The sequence below is a fragment of the Rattus norvegicus genome, chromosome 9 (assembly GCF_036323735.1).
Source record: "Rattus norvegicus strain BN/NHsdMcwi chromosome 9, GRCr8, whole genome shotgun sequence".
In the NCBI taxonomy this organism is placed as follows: domain Eukaryota; kingdom Metazoa; phylum Chordata; class Mammalia; order Rodentia; family Muridae; genus Rattus; species Rattus norvegicus.
Window position 1 is genome coordinate 118,546,251 of NC_086027.1, and position 17,571 is coordinate 118,563,821.

At 43.7% G+C, this 17,571-nt stretch overlaps 1 protein-coding gene and 1 pseudogene across 5 annotated transcripts in view; both read left to right on the forward strand.

Moving 5' to 3' along the window:
* Lpin2 (lipin 2) overlaps nucleotides 1–17,571 on the forward strand; it is a 74,809-nt gene that overhangs the window by 16,263 nt on the left and 40,975 nt on the right. For 3 of the 5 annotated variants that reach the window (XM_006245662.5, XM_006245665.5, XM_006245663.5), the window contains exon 1: nucleotides 7,081–9,566. The exons of the other annotated variants lie outside the window; for them this stretch is intronic. In XM_006245662.5, coding sequence (XP_006245724.1) covers nucleotides 9,462–9,566 — 105 coding nt within the window. In that variant the 5' untranslated portion in view covers nucleotides 7,081–9,461. Of the gene's footprint in view, nucleotides 1–7,080; nucleotides 9,567–17,571 lie in introns of those variants that run through there. 5 annotated transcript variants of the gene reach the window in all.
* On the forward strand, nucleotides 6–5,928 carry Tsen2-ps1 (tRNA splicing endonuclease subunit 2, pseudogene 1; annotated as a pseudogene).

Below are 17,571 nucleotides of genomic sequence, written 5' to 3' on the forward strand. Positions count from 1 at the left end.
TAGGCTGACCCTTCCTCTCAGGAGTCCGGGGGTGTGAGGTAGGCTGACCCTTCCTCTCAGGAGTCTGGGGGTGTGAGGTGGACTGACCCTTCCTCTCAGGAGTCCGGGGGTGTGAGGTAGGCTGACCCTTCCTCTCAGGAGTCCGGGGGTGTGAGGTGGACTGACCCTTCCTCTCAGGAGTCCGGGGGTGTGAGGTGGACTGACCCTTCCTCTCAGGAGTGCGGGGGTGTGAGGTGGACTGACCCTTCCTCTCAGGAGTCTGGGGGTGTGAGGTGGACTGACCCTTCCTCTCAGGAGTCCGGGGGTGTGAGGTAGGCTGACCCTTCCTCTCAGGAGTCCGGGGGTGTGAGGTGGACTGACCCTTCCTCTCAGGAGTGCAGGGGTGTGAGGTGGACTGACCCTTCCTCTCAGGAGTCCGGGGGTGTGAGGTGGACTGACCCTTCCTCTCAGGAGTCCGGGGGTGTGAGGTGGACTGACCCTTCCTCTCAGGAGTCCAGGGGTGTGAGGTGGACTGACCCTTCCTCTCAGGAGTCTGGGGGTGTGAGGTGGACTGACCCTTCCTCTCAGGAGTCCGGGGGTGTGAGGTGGACTGACCCTTCCTCTCAGGAGTGCAGGGGTGTGAGGTGGACTGACCCTTCCTCTCAGGAGTGCGGGGGTGTGAGGTGGACACTCCCACTATTTGTTGCTGGGGTTTGTTGTTGTTGTAGTTTTGTTTTGGTTTTTTGTTTGTTTGTTTGTTTTGGCAAGTTTTCAGTCATTTCAATTTTGATGTTTGGGGAGTAAACCTAACACTATTTCCTCCTGCTATGGCTTCAATACTATTATCTCTAGAAAATAATTTACTTCTGGAAAGAGTAGAGCCACCACATTTTTAAAATTACTATTCTAGAGTTTGATGAGACTTTTAATATTTCAACATTTCTTTTTCTTTAGCCTTCTCTTACTGTGATCCAGGCTGGCCTATAACTGAAGATGCCCTTGCCTCAGCCTCCCACATGCTGGGATGAAGGGCTATACCATCTCTCTGCTTCTGTAGTACTTCTTTGTGAAGTAAGGTGACATGGCCTACTTAGCATGCCATCCCTGTGCACCACTGCTCAGTGAGATGAGGTGGAGTTAAAGGACGTTGACACAAGTTTGTATAGTTAGATAAGTGGTGCACCTTAGACAGAGGATACGCTACACACCTCTGCTTGGGCTGGGCAGAAGCCTTCTTCACTTTTGGCTTTACCTTGTGGTAGTATTGCCCATACACTGTAGCCAGAGACCATAGTTCTGGCCCTTAATTGGACTGCCCAGCTTGTCCCTCTTATTGGGCAGATGGGCTTGACTGCTGTAGCCAGGCAGCTCCTCAAAATGCAGGGAAAGTGTGACATAGCTCAAGAAGGGGTAGACTTCAGAGGGATGCTTGCTCCAAAGTTTTTAAACTAAGGTGTGTATATCCAGTTTTCTAAGAATATCCCAAGCCACAGGAGAAATACAATTTGTTAATCCTTGCATTTAATAGATGAAAATATTGAGAAACCACTTTTTAAATTAACCAATAGATATCAAAACAAAATGTGAAATGTTCTGTTTTGTTTTTGCCAGACAGGCATTAAACCAGGACCACACCATGGCTACCACTGAGCCACCTCCTCAGCCTAAAATGCGTTACCTTATAATAAATGAGGAGTCTTGACAGAACTAATATTTTAGAAAGTCCCTTTAGTAGTTCTCCAGGTATTTAGTTTCTTGGGCAGGAATCTAATTCTTTCTCCTATAAAGTTTACTCCAACACAGTAGGAACCAGAGAGAGAGAGCTGTAAAAGGACCGAAAGGCAGAGCCTCTGGCTTTTGTGTTGTGTTTTGAGTCATTCATAGTTGATGCTGCAGTGTTAGTAAGGAGTGAGAGAGGAGGAAACACTGGAACACGAAGTGGGAACTTCTGGTTTCTTTGCATCTCATTATTCATTCATAGTTGATGCTGCAGTGTTAGTAAGGAGTGAGAGAGGAGCAAACACTGGGACTCGAGTGGGAACTTCTGGTTTCCTTGGAGAGTCGGTTATGCACATGATGTTTTGTGACACATACACAGGTGGAAGGGTGCTTTGCTAGAGCAGACGTGCAAAAGGACCTGTGATGAAGGAATATAGATGGGACCCCACAGACAGTGGGAGATGAGCACTGAACATCGGTTTGGTTTCCTGCAGCTTTTTATTCTTCACTAACGACGTGCCGTGCATGTATTGGTTTGCTTTACATAGCATTGTTGAGTTCAACTTGTTCTCTCAACAGCCATTGAGAGAAACTCGCCTAAAAACTTCTCATGAGGTTCCTGTGGCAGCTTGTCGCCTCAACAGCCTCACCTCAGCTTGGTTGTCGAGCCTTGCAGTTTATTCAGGATTGAACTACAGCTGCTGGTTCATGCCTGGTGTCGCCTGTTGAAAGGCCTGGACTCAGCTGCCGGTTCGTGTGTGGTGTCCGTCTGCCTGGAGGACTGGTCTGCAGCTGCTGAGTCATACTTAGTGTTTACTGTGGGACTGAACTGCTGCCAAAGGAGATTGAGCTCACAGTCTAAGAACTATTGCTGAACAAGTCCACTTCCCCACATCCTAATTACTTCTCTTCTACTACCTCTGCTGGCTGGTGAGCTAGAGGAGAGGTCGAACCCTTATTAAAAGTAGGTTGCAAAAAATTATGCCTACAGGAACTTGAGCAAGCTCTGCAGCTATTACATGCTAAGCGCTTGTGTGACCAGGGTTGGCTACACAGAGAGTGGTAGCAAGAGCAATTTCCCCTTGTTCTTAAATAAAACATTACAGTCCCTTTGGCTTGTTTTAACTTTAAATAGTGAATTGTAGCTAATTACAGATAACAGGAAGAAACTGTGTACTTCAGTGTAGCTGATCTCTTCAGAACAGGGTGTCCTTATTTCAGGTGAATGTGATTCTCCTCATGTAGGTCACTTTGTCATGAGTGGTCTTGAAACTATGGAATTATTAGAAATTATGGATTTCTTTTAAGGTAGGGTGTCACTTTGTAGTTCAGACTAGCATCACATTCACAGCAATCCTTCCTCCAGCCTCCTCTGAACTTGTGCTGTGTATCACCACATTTAGCTTGGGATTGTGGAAATCTTTGTAATTGCCATTTAAAAGTAATGATTTTTTTTATTAATCAAAATGACATATTCTTAATTTTCTTACTAATACATTGTTATTCCTCAGTCTGAACACAGGAGGGAGTTTCATTTATTTTATGTTTTTGAGTTGAAAGGAAGAATGACGGGCTGGAGACATGGCTCAGCGGTTAAGAGCACTGACTGCTCTTCCAGAGGTCCTGAGTTCAATTCCCAGCAACCAATCTCTGATCTCAAGCTGGCTGCCAGGTGGAAAGGTGTGCAGACAGTCATGCCTACAATCACCTCAGAGAAGTATCGGCATCAAGTGGAATGGGCCATGGATTCCATGCGTACACAGGACCAGGATGAGAGCACTGTGTAGAAGATAATTCATGGCATGACCACTGAACTCTGAGGTCTACTTCTCCCTGGAAGGCAGAGTGGGAAATTACAAACTTTTTGTGACACTGGAGGGTACAGAACAGTCATATAGCCTGCAGGGTCTCAACACATACTTAGACTGCCTGCAGGAGGGGTCTGGCCAAGCCACACTCCTTGTGTCTCAATGGGCATGAGGCAGAGGATACCACAGTTCTGCCCCAGGGCAACCTTTGACTAGAAGGCAGCAGCCAGGCAGTAGATGAAACAAGGGCTGCTGACGAATATGTGTTCATAGAGGAGAAGGAAAAAAAGAAGAGGAGGAGGAGGAGGAAGAGAGAAATAGGAGTAAGAGGAACAGAAGAAGGTAGTGATCTTAGATGGAAAATTGCTGCAAAGAGAGACTGGTGTGCAGAATAAGACCATACATGTTCTTTGAAGATCTGCAGGTTAGCCTAGAAAAGGCTTTTTTTCTTGGTGTATGCCCTGTAATGTTTAAGTATTTACTATGAGAAGGAGCCTTTAACAGTAATGAAGCTCTGGCAAGTCTTCACTATAGTCTAGCCCACCTTCAGGACTTACCTACATGGACTACCACTGCTTCTGAAAGGTGGGTGCCCAAAGTGGGGCTCAAGTATAGAACAGATCTGCTGCTGTATCAGAAAGGACCTCCATTTTATCATGCCCGCTATTCTGTCATCACTGAACTCAGAGGTGACAGCTTTATGAGGTTCTCTCCATGGGGTTTTCAGCTGGAGGAAGTCATTCTCCACTTTGAGCAGAATCTCAGGGAACATCTCTAAGGAGCTGATGCTATGTTACGTGATTGAGCCCTCTACCATGAATAACAAAGACTTGGAAACCCCAGAATGCATGAAGAGGATCCAAGTTCAGGATGATTCTTAGCTGACTGATGGGTTTCTTCACCACAGAGAAGTGACCAAGATGAGGTTTGACTTTTCAACTTGAGAGTTCACAGTTTACTAGCAACTCTGACTGTGTGGCTTTAGTCTGCCCCAAAGGAACATCACATTTGGGGATCACAGGTCCCCATGTTCTGTTGCTTTAAATGTGGAAAATCTACTCCTGTGGCTTAGCTCACCCAAGGACTTCAACCAATATTCTCAATAGTTGAAAATCCATTGAAGGTCTGGAAGTCTTGAAATCCTGAGTGATTGATGCATTCTCAGTGAACTTATTTACCAAGTTTGTATGTTGAACTGAACACAAAGTTATACAGTATTGTATTACCTATTAAAATGCATCCTAGAGAAATCTTCCTGCTTCCTTGGAGAGCTGACATGCCGAAGACACCCAAAGGCACACCCACAATAGGTGATGAAACCCAGTCTGTGGTGCCTCTGAGGGGCTTGTCTGTGCCTGTGGCCGTGCAGCAGCAGGGGTCTGTGTCAGTGTCTCTGCCCCACGTTACCACCATGTGTGAAAGTCCTGATCTGGGCTGCCTCTGGGACCATGTAGTGTTCAAGGGCTGCCTAGAGCTGGCCCGCCCCTCACTAGTTACAGCACTTGGGAGAGCTGACCACACCCCTCACCAGCTGCAGCCCTCTGGAGAGTGGCCCCCTGCTAGTAGAAGTGGGTAGCACAGTAGAGCTGGCCCTGCGGCAGGGGCGTGGGTGAGCCAGCCCCAAGGCTCTGGAGCACTGGAGAGCTGGCCCCAACTCTCATCTGCCATGAGGTGGTGTGGTGCTGGAGAGATGCTTTCTTTCCCTCACCTCTGACCCCCAAGGTGGCAGGAGAGCAGGCCCTGTACTTCCCCTGTGCTGAACAGTAAAGCTGACCTTGGTGGTGAAGTTGCAGGCAAGCAGGACCCAAGAACATGAGAGGAGCTGGTCCCAGCTGCAGCACGTGGGAGAACTAGCTGGGGCAGTGCTGGAGAGCTAGCACTGGTAGTGTGGGTGTGAGAGAGCTGGTGGGCTGACCAGCTCAGATAACACCCAGGCCCAGATCCAGGGCTTTGAGCTGGTCCACCCCATCATCTATCCCGTCTGTGAACTGCTGACGTGGGTAAAGGGACCAGTCCTACAGACCCAGAGCCGCTGCAGGATCTCCATTAAACCGTGCGACAACATATATCCAAGAGGAACCTGGGTAAGGATTCAATATTGATAGTGTAGTAGAAGCCAGAGGCCCTGAGCCTGACTGTAATTCATTACAGTGAACATTTGCAAGTAATGGTGTTTGAGCAAAGCACTGTGACACACTGCAGCTTGCACTGCAAGGTGGATTTTTTTGTTTGCTTGCTTTTTGTTGGTTTCTTTTTTTGTGGGCAGATTGCAAGGACAGAGAGCTGATAGAAAGAGACAGGGAGGGGTTGGGGATTTGGCTCAGTGGTAGAGCGCCTGCCTAGCAAGCGCAAGGCCCTGGGTTCGGTCCCCAGCTCCGAAAAAAAGAATAGGAAAAAAAAGAGAGAGAGAGAGAGAGACAGGGAGATGAGTGGGATTGGGGTGCATGATGTAAAAATAAAAAAATCAATAAAAAGTTTTAAAAAGAGAAGAGGAAAAAGAGAGGAGAAGACTACCTACCACCTAGTTGTCCCATGTACTTAATAATGAAAAACAAAACAAACAGATCTGGTGGAATCTGATTCTCTGGACATCATTTTAACTTTGTTTCTTGAAGCTGGATGTAAACTTTTAAGTCTTGGAGACTCCCAGCCCCCCCCCCTTTTTCTCACCAAACAGCCTTACTCTATAGCACAGTTATTTTGAACTTCTGGGTAGCCAAGGTTCTCTGCACTCCTGAATCAGCCTCTTGAGTGATGGAGTTGCAGGCATACACCACCACATTCTGACCCCACTTTCCAAAGTCACAAAAGAGCCATCAGAGTGGCATTTCCCTATAGTCTCAAGACTTAGGAGGCAGAGGTGGTATTGCTTGAGTTCAGTCTGGGCAAATAGGGAGATCTGCTCCTGTGGGGGTCAAGGCAGGCAGATAATTTTTTTTTTTTGGCAAAAATGCTATGCAAAAGTAAAAAAGATTTTTCTCAGGATTCAACCATTTGCATAAAAAACAAAACAAATCAAAACAAACAAAAAACTTCATTTAGCCCAGGTTGGCTTTGCTAACTCTCCACATACTTGAGGATGGTGTTGAACTTCCTGACCCCCTTTCCTTTCCTTCTGAGTGTCTACAATACAGGCATGCTTTATTTGACTGCTTGCTAGGGACTGAACCCAGGGCTTCCTGAAGGCTAGGTATGTGCCCCTGCTAAACTGTGTCACTTCCAGAGCCCTCAGGATTTACTTTTATTTTTAACCTGGGCAGAAGAGGTTGACACTTTTCTTTGAACATTATGAGGCTGGTTGGAAACTGTTGTCTGTGATTGTAGTGTGTGTTGAACATGATGAAAAGTGCCACCAGATGGGCCTTCGGGGATCCGTGGGTGGCGACCTCGGTGTTCAGATGAGCTCGTCTCTGATGGGTCCATGGTGCGTGCTCCTTTGCAGGCAGGACATTTTGTGAGGTATTCATCAAAATAGTGACATAACACTGAGGCGGGCAGGAAACCCAGTGACTCATGTGTTATGTAAGAGGCCTCTGGAGTGGACCTTGCCCACAGACTTTGTTACACCACTGTCACTGCCCTGCTGAGTTTCCACACTCTTCACTTGTTGAGCCTTCACCTCTGAGTCTGTCAGCTGCTTCCCCACCCACCCCTATAGTACATTCTCTCTGGGCCTCAGGTTGGCAAATGAAACAAACAAACCACAGAAAGAACTGGAGACACTGGAGGGAGTCTCTCCACCTGTACCTTATTCAGTGCCTGACCTCTAGTTACCTGCTCAACCTCCTTCTGAGCCTTGGCTTCCTCACATTTAAAATAGGTGGTTTTCTCTCTTTTGTCTCCATCTTCCCTCCTGCTTAGCTCTCCCTTTGATGATTTCTCTGTATCTATTTTCTTACCCATATTTTATTTCCTCTGCCTCTGACTTTTTAATCTTAGGTCATTTCTCTTTAATCCCCTGTTCGCGTTTCTCCCATTCTTCTCTGCTGACCTCTCATGTCTCTCACCTCAGAGTGAAGTTTTATTACTCCTTTCTGATGCCAGGGTCATGGAGAAAGAGACTGGAATTTTTGTCCTTGGCATAATGTTTCAGCCGTGAGAACTCTTCAGTTCCCCTGTGAGGGGAAAGTTGTGCATGTGATGTGTAATTAAAGGGCAAGTGAATGTGGATGCTTTGTTAGTCTTCTCTGACAGCAGCTGGGAAAATGACTTGAATATAATGGGTTTTTCTGTTTTTAATGTTGAACAGGTTGACTTTGTAATTGTTCTCCTTATTTTTACATTTTCTTTTGTGGGTAAAGAACCACAGCATGCGTGTGAGGGTCAGAGGACAATTTATGGGAGTCATTTCTTCTACCATAAGAGTTCTGGGGACAGAACTCAGGTTGTCAGGCTTGGGAAATGCTTTGCCCACTGGGACACCTCCATCTTGCCATAGTGTTACTATTTGGGTGCTGAGGGAGTGCTGCTGTAGTTAGCATTTCCGTCCCCTCTTGGCCACAATGTTTGCCCTGTGAAGTTTGAAGGCAAAGGACAGGTTTGCTCGTGTGAAGCTCATGAATGTCGATGAGGCAAATGCTGTGTAGAACGATTAAAATCCTGTGTCTTCTGTTCCTCATCAGGAACACATTTTGCCTCTCGAGATTGTGGTATACAGTGGTGTACAGCAGAAATTGAATGTGAGCTGTATGTGTAATTTCAGATCTCCTCTCTGTCACATTATAAAGGAAGCAGCAGAGGCCAGAGGTAGCTCAGTGGGTGAGACAGGGATCCGCATTGGGTCCCAGCACACACGGGAGCTCGTGTGCACATCTGGAGCACTGCCCAGGGTTGAAGTAATAGGATCACTGGGGTTTGTTGGCTGTCAGACAATGAGAGACCCTGTCTCCAGTAAGGAAGAGCAGAGTAGTGCAGCAGGAGGCCGACTTAGTCAGTCTCTGAACATGTGCACATCTATCTAAGTGTGTGCACCTGTACCATACTTTAACCCACGAGGTGTAGAAAAAACCCACAAAAAATCAATTAATACACTTAATTCAGAATATAGAATATCATTTCAACTCACATATACATCACAATTTTACTTTCTTTTTTCATACCAAGTCTTCCAAATCAAGTGACTGTCTTCACTCATTTTATTATAGCATTTAGTACTAACCTGCTTGAAAATTCAGTAGGCATATGTGGCGGAGGCTCTTTGTAATGAACTCCAGAGTCTTAAAAAATGACTTCAATAAAATATTCTAACTTAAAAATCAAGTATATATATGTGTCTTACCTATGTGTATTATATACTTTAGGGTTCTAGAAAAGTTTGAGGTTGCTGTGTAGTGGCATTCTGAGAGCTGGCAAGTAAAGACCAGGAACTAAATGCTGTTTTGTCAGGCCCGTGAAGTCTAGTTTTGTCGTTTATAGAGTGCTGAGCTGGGGATGTCCCAGTTTGTGAGAAGTGCTGGTTATGCCAGTATAGTGAGGTAGCCGTATTTAGTAGTTAGACTATAGGAGCACAGAGATGCGTCTAACATGTGAAAAGCATTTCCCTTACATGACTACAGGAGTTTTCCTCCCCCCTGTGATAGCTGTTTTTATTTCTACATATGAAAATGTGATTGGCTTAAGGAATCATTAACTCAATCCCTGTTGTGTGTGATGGCAACTGTAGTTGACGTCTTGTGATTGGGCAGGACTTGGTACCTATCAGTGTAAACACATGCCGTAGCCTGCCCCATGCCCCTGCTTATCATCTGTGGAGAGATGGGGCTGAGGCATTTTGAGCAAATCTCATTGGTAAAGTGGTGTGTGCATTGCTTTTTTTTTTTTTTTTAAAGACCTGTTTGCTTTCAGTTTTAACCATGTCCCTTTCTGAGTCAGTTAGCATTTGGTCGTCCACAGAGTAACTGTGTTGCTGCATTCACCTCAGTAGAGTCATGCTTGATAAGTTTCTTCAGTTTTAAGATGTTTTACCTAGAAGATAATAGTGAAGATGAGAAGAAGGTTCAGGAAAGCTCGCTGAGTAAAACTGCAGGTGTTTATCATGGCAAGGCCCCTCCTGGTATTCTGGTGAGTTCCCTTCTCCCATGTCTCTCTCTCTCTTTGCTTGAGGCCCAGTCTGGGTAGCACTGGGAAGGGACAGCACCTGCTGAATGAAAGTAGAAAGTGCCTCTAGTGTGGAAAATGTATTGTGGTGAGTTTCTAATTCTTAAAATGTTAGTAGAGCAAAGAGACTGCCTGCTCTCCCTTCTTGCCTTTATGCTGTCCTTATTCTGTTATTTAATAACTGTATGCCGAGAAGAAATGTGTTTGCTCTAACTTGTCTGCAGCTAGATTTCAGAGTAGTGTGTTGAGTTCTGCTCTTGATCTCAGTGTGGTAGTTGAGGGGGTAGAAGTCACTTAAGTTTTATGGTTTTTATTGTCCTGGCCAAATCTCCTATAAGGCTAAGCGAGTATTTTGAAACTGGCATTTTGTTTGGATACAAAAGAATGCCTGTAGGCTACTCTTTTTATGACTATGATCAAACAAAAAATATGCTTGACATGTGGGAGGGGGTTGAACTGTTTAATCTAGTTTTCTCTTGCTACAAGGTACAAAGTCAAACTTGGCTTCTAAGCTTGAGTTCTTGAAGTCTGTTAAAGTGATGTGAAGACAATATCATTTAACTCATTAGCTGGTAGAACCTTAGGAAAATAATGTGTTTGAATACATTTTACCTGAATTACTTTGGTTTTTGTTTTGCACAGGGTCTTGGTGTGTTGCTAATGCTGACTGTTTCTATAGGTTGGCCTTGAACTTACTATCCCTCTGCCTCAGCACTCCTGAATGTTGGGATAACAGTCCCGTGCCACTAGGGCTGGCTTAAATGCTCATTTTAAAGTAAGGCAGAGGCTAAATAGCTATTCAGATAATCTGGAACTCTTAATGAAAGTACTGATGTTGTTATATCTTCTCATTAAATTGCCTTGGTTACTTTTTTTTAAGCAAATACGATTGAATATTTTTATGGAAATCAGCATGAAGTCAACAAAATAAAAATAATTTCTGAAATCTGTTAACTTGGCTGATTTTAGTTTTAAAGATATAAAAGCACTTATGCTGCTGCCGTAGGAGGTTCACCATATTCTGTATGACATTTGCTTGTAGGTCTGAGCTCACCAGGGGTCCACATGCAGACTTTTGACTTAGCAGCAGCAGCAGTAATGGAGTGTGAATATAAGTCATAAGCTTGTGTGGGAGACCGTTGTATTTTGAAGTCTATTGTATAATATAAAGGGTGTGTTCACGTGCATTCACACACATTTGTCTTAAAGGTCAGAGGAAAGGATATGGACACACTTATTTCTCTATGGAGTATTTATGAAGTCCACTTAGCACCACACACTGACTAGACTGCCCATTGCAAGAGCGTTTCATTGATGTTTTGCTACTGATGTTTTCCAAGGGCAGTCATAGACACTTGCTTACACTGCATTAATTCCCTCTTATGTCACTGATGTGCTGTGAGTCACCACCCCACCCCAAGAGAGTTTTCTGAATGACTAGTGGCTGGCATACTAGATTTGATATCTGCTTAATTAGCTGTAATGATTATCCAGAAGTTTGACTTTCGAACGAACATGGGTGTGTGCAATAGAGTCTTGGCTTCTAAACTAACTAGAGCTCTAAGTATTGAGTCAGGCAGAAAGACAGAAGGATAAGGCAAGACGTCCTATTTTCCTGAGTACTAAACTTGTGGCGGAAATTAGTTTTGAAATTCTGTTAATGTCTTCACTCCACTCTCCCCACCCCTATCCCCACAGCTCCCATGCTGAGCTGAGCTCTATGGCTCTCCTCCTCCACCACCCTCCCCCTGTTGAGGAGTAGCACTGGGTGTTTGCTGGCCCTGCAGAAATCCTTGCACCCAAGAGTGTTCTAAAATACTTGTGCTCTGATGGACCCTCAGGCTGCTGACTTGGTCTTAAAGGAATTGGACACAACTCTAAAAGCTCTGAAATCGCACCCTTCTCAGGCGGGAAAGTGTTTTATACACTTATGTAGTCTACAAAATCCATGCAGTAGGAAAAGGAAACCATAGGCTCACATTCTAGAGTAAATAGCTTCTGCGTGTGATGTTGTTTTTACCTAATTGAGAACAGGGCAACTTTTGTCAGTTTTCATGTCTTATCATAGAACTCCCCCCCCCCTCTTCCTCAAATCCTGTTTATGCTCCAGAGGACTTATCTAAATGTCTTATGTAAGTCATCAGTCCTGCTGATGCTATTTTGTAAGGGTAGCATCTTAGCTCTGTGATGAAATCCTGTTTGTTACTGGGTGCCTTTGGTAGACCGTCTTAGCATTAGCTGCATATCCATCTGGAAGGGAGCTTGCCTAGAGTGTGTATGTTAAGTATCTGTAAGTATGGTGACTCCTAGGCTCAAGAGACTGATGAGTTCGAGGCCAGCCTGGGCTATATGTTAAAACTGTCTCAAAATGAAAAACAAAATAGAGGTAAAGAAAAAACATGAATCCACCTCAAGTGAACCCGGGGCAAACCTGAACGAGGAGTTGATAATCTCAGAAGTGTTATTACACACACAGATTGTATAACCTCAGAAGTGTTATTACACACACAGATTGTATAACCTCAGAAGTGTAGTGAATCTCCACCCGGGGCACAGGAGCTGGGCTTGTAGAGGTCACTGTAGAGGTCCTCTGCCACCTTACGTTCTCACACCTGCCAACAAAGCACAGAACCACAACCCACATAGGCTGGCACTCACTCGTGAGATTGACACTATCTTGGGAAAAAACCAATTCCTCAAGGACAATGAAACAGGAAAAAAAAAGGCAGGAAGTGTCCCCTTCAACTTTGGTAACTGAAAGCTTGCCTCTGGTCATCAGTTTGAAATAAGGTGACATTTTAGAGTCAGTCACTTGAGAACTTCGGAAATACTGTAATGTAGTGAAGGGGTATGCTGGGTCTAGGGATGCCTCAGGGGCCTTTGATGTGAGCCAGAGAGGGAGCACAGGACATGGAATCCCTGCTAAGCCCCACTGTATTTCCTCTCACATATAACAGACTGAAGCAGTAGGGAGCCCAGGAATTGTCTTTCTCTCTCTCTCTCTCTCTCTCTCTCTCTCTCTCTCTCTCTCTCTCTCTTTTTCTCTCTCTCTCTCTCCCTCTATTTCTGAATCCCCCTCTGGTTGCCATGTCCTCAGTCAGTCTCTTCCAACCTTCTTATTCTTCCTGTTTTCACGGTCTTCACATCTCAGTGATATGTCCTGAGCACAGACATGTTGTGTTATTGATTTGGGTTTGTCTGGTATCATCTCACAGTTAGATTGGGGTTTTGTGGTTTTTTTTTTTTTTTGACAAAGTACCACAGAAGCAATGAATCGTTTTAATGAGTCACCTCTTGATTATTTGATTGTAGTAGTGTCTGTGGGTCCCACACTGTAAAAGTACTGCTTTCCCTTTTATATAAAAGTGTGACTTGGCTACCTATCGTCAGCAGGGAAGGTTTAGATGGTTCTGCTTTTCCTTAACTGAGGTTTTAAATACAGCAGGGCCAGCCAAACAAGCAAACTCAGAATTGTACTAAAACCAATTCTATTTTTACTCTAAGTACAGCTTTCTTTCTAAAGAAGATATTGTTCTATAAGACTTATTTTTTAAAGATTCATTTATTATATATAAGTACACTGTAGCTGTCTTCAGACACACCAGAAGAGGGCATCAGCTCTCATTACAGATAGTTGTGAGCCACCATGTGGTTCCTGGGATTTGAACTCAGGACCTCTGGAAGAGCAGTCTCTCCAGTCCCTGTCAGACTTAGAGATAACGATGTTCTTAGCCTTGAGTTGTTAATGTCACTGAACTGTGGGCCTGCAAGTGTTAATAGCTGCTTTGTTAGTAGAAGTGCTGTGATGCTCCCAACTGCAGTGGTAATTCATGGGGCTCATTGCTACCTGAGCTTTACCAGGCTACCATCAGATGCAGGAGACCTTCACACAGAATTCACAGTTCTCAGCATCAGCACCAGCATCACTTGGCTGTAGGACTTAACTAAGCCTCTTTTAAAGGGGGTGACAGAGGTCAAGAAAATGAAGAGGGGAAGATAGATGAGGTTTAGCATGTCTTTCCCGGGGCCTACAACCTACATGAATGTTAGACTATTTGAGAGTCAAAGTACAGCTCCAGCCTGGGTACAGTCTAATCTTCATGTAGGTTCTAAGTCCAGGGAAAGTGTTGATTCTAAAAGAGTCATATTAATTCTTGGCTTAGAGGTCAGTGCAAAGAATCTCCAGTAGGGAGGGATGCTTCAAAAAGGAAATCCTATATTCTGGGGTGGCCCGAATTATTCCTCTTCCTCCTCCTCCTCCCCCTCCTCCCCTTCTTCTTCCCCCTCTCCCTCCTCCTCCCTCTTCCTCTTCCTTCCTCCTCTCCTTTTTCTTGATTTATTTATTTTATTTATGTGAGTACACTGTTGCTTTCTTCAGACACACCACAAGGGGACATTAGATCTCATTACAGATGGTTGTGAGCCACCATGTGTTTGCTGGGAATTTAGCTCAGAGCCTCTGGAAAAACAGTCAGTGCTCCTAACTGCTGAACCATCTCTCCAGCCCTTGAGATTTCTTAGTACACATATCTCTCAAAGTTCCTAAAAGACAATGACATACCAGGAGATGTGGCTGGGCCTGTCTCTGTGGAGCTGCTTGATTTCAAGTAGGAGACCTGTCCTCTATGGGCTGTGGTTTTTATACCAAACACAGTCCATAGCATATGCCTTGTCTATTGCTGAGGGTTACATCCTCCTCTGAGGGGATAAAGAATACGTGCTTTGGCCATCAATGCATAGCTCACACAATGAGTACATTAAGTACAAAAACTGCCATTTTGAAAGTAATCTGAGAAATGATTTCGTTTACATAGGAAACTCCCCTGAGCACATGGAAGATGCCTTGAAAACAGTGGTTGCAAACACAAACTTTACAGCTGTATCTAACCAGCAGGTTACTACTCCTGAGTATTACCAGATAAAGTCCTAAAGCTTTGCCTTAGACTCGCCAAGAGCTAGGAACACCCAGGGTGAAGGGTAAACTGGAGGTCATTTATATCTCAGAATAATAACGATGCATGGGGCAATATACATCCCAGAAAAATAACGATGCATGGGGTAATATATATACTAGAAAAATAACGATGAATGGGGTAATATACATCACAGAAAAATAACGATGCATGGGGTAATATACATCCCAGAATAATAACGATGCATGGGGTAATATATATCCCAGAATAATAACGATGCATGGGGTAATATATATCCCAGAATAATAACGATTCATGGGGTAATATAATATGTAGAAAAATACTATGTAGCACACATTGGTATCACAGACCAGACTGCTAGCTGGGCATGTGCCTTTTTTTAAGTTTGAGACCGACCAAGGCAACATAGTGATCTTGTCTCTAAAAACTAAACAAAACCCTATAACAACAAACAAACAAAAAATGCACTAATACATACAACACTTTTTAAAAAAATCTTAGATGCATTGTGCTAAATACAGGAAATCCTTCATAGTACATAATTCTGTTTGTATAAACTCAGGAGACTTAAGGACAGAAAATAGGTAGTTGGAGGAAGAGAGATTCCACAGAGAGGCATTGGGGACTGGAGGAGAGGCAATCTGATTGTTCTATGTCTTGATTGCTATGACTATATACATGCTTACCTAAAATACACAGGTTCCCAACACCCACATAACACCTGAGACACTCTCCTGGCCTCTGGGCACACTTTCATGCAGATATAGTTACACATATAAATAAATTCATCTCTTTAAAAAGTTTATATAAGTATACACTATGAAAGAATAAATTTTTTTTGTTTGTAAAGTCTATTTTGAATAGTTCAAGGTATAGCCATTTGAACTCTTAAAATTGTAGTTCAGAAAAGAGTCAATATAAACATTTAGCTAAAACTTCTCCTATGTAGCTAGTCATTCCATAGGTTGATGTAATTAATAATAGGTTTGATAGCTTTCAAAATCTCAAAACTCATTACATTTCCTAGTAATTTTACTTTTTATATTTCTCCTTATTTGTCAGCCAAGTTAGATGTTCTCTGTACACAAGTCACCTCATATATTGGACATGAACACTGGGCATGTTTTATTTGAGAGATAAGAACTAAACTATTGGAAAACTTCATTATAAGACAGTGTCTTGAAGTTAGAAATGAGAGAAATAGGGATGAAAATATAGGTAGGGACATGATTTATTTCATTATATGGTGTTGTGGGAGCATCAAACAGGTCTGGGCTTGTCAGTGTTGTGGTGGGGGTTGGGGAAGAAGTTGACATTCCCTATCCTGTATGCTGAGTGCCTGCCATGTTAGACTCTGCTCATTATTTTGAAATCTAAAGATGTGTACAAGAAAGCATGTAGCTTTTCCTGCTCTTCTGAACATGGTTACTGGAGAAATACCCTGGTATATTGTTGAATGTTAAAACTGTAGCTCTTTACATTCTTGAAGCCTTGCTGTATAGATTGTAGTGTTGTGTGTGTTGAGATAACCCTGGCCCACCTCTCATTGTGTAACCGTGTGTGTCTGGGTTGTTCATGTGTCACCAAACAACCCACACTGACTCCCCACAGGAACTTCCTTTTCAGACCAGCAGACTCTCTTGTCTATACTTTTCTGCTGGGCCACGTAAAGGGTTCTTCAGAACAACCTGTGTGGATGTTGTTTGCTCTCACGGGTGTGTTTGAGACTTAACATTCTGAGGTGAGTGTCTTGTCACCATCTAAGTTAGATCTATGCAGGTTTTCCCCAGGGAGGCTGTTGCCAGTGTCTGGAGAAAAGTGTTTGGTTTCTGTTGTGTGAGCATCACTTTTAGGACTTTGAGTTGACTGGTACTGGTATCTAAAGTGTGTGTGTGTGTGTGTGTGTGTGTGTGTGTGTGTGTGTGTGTGTGTGTGTGTACACGTGTACACAAGTGGTTGGCACTTTCACAGTTTTGCAGATGCCATGCTGTGTCCTCACGTGACTAGGTAAAGGGATGCTGGCTCTTAACTTTATCTTTATATAGGACACCAGTGAGGAAGGGGCACTTCTGTTCACTCTCATGATCTTACCTGAACCTGATTAGGACTAAAGGCCCATCTCTAAACACCTTCACTTTAGCATTAGGGCTGCAGTGCATGTTCAGTGCATGGAGTGGTGGGAGTAGGAGGCACATAGAAACATCCACCCTATAACATCACCAATGTATCTGAAGTTTCAGTTTGTTCCTTTAAATACTTGGAGGCCAGGCCTGGTGGTGCACACCTTTGATATGGGTATCTGTGAGTTGGGGATAGTCCTAGTGTACACATAAGTTTCATCCAGGACAGCCAAAATCATACCATAAAATCTTGTCTCAAAATAAGGTCTGTACTGGGACAAGTGAGCTCTCTGAGAGTTACTGCTACTGGGTTTCCTGTGTAGTCAGCAGGTTGTTCTGGCCATTTCCAGGGTTAGGACCTGTTACGGTCCTGGCCTCCATGTACTTTTGTTTTTGTATCCTACAAAATTTAAACCCAAAGGGTTTCATACCTCTCAAGAGAAAACAAGTTTCATAACAGCCTGTATTTTCCTACATTTAGCAACTAAATTTACACAATAGATTTTTATGTATAACAGCATATCTCTTAACCACAGTAATTAAAATCATTCTGAATAGATGTTGTTATACTTAATTATGGACTGTATGCTCTGGTTGATGTAAGCTTGTTACACATTTAGAACATGGTTGTTTATGGCTGAATAGAGATGTTTAAAAGTGGCCATTTTCCAGTTTCTTTTTTAAGGTCTATACTGTTATGATTTTTTTTTTTTTTTTACAAATTGTAACAGTATTCATTTTACCATCACCAGAGTCATGCAATACTGACTCTGTGTTCTGCTTGGTGCGGTGCAGCAGATAAAACAGCATGTTGTACGAGTGTGTATCTTAAGAGGACAGGGACATGGAGGTGTGCTGGGTGGCAGAGAAGCATTGCTGGTAAAGAGGTGATGAGTTGAAGTGCCTCCACGTGAA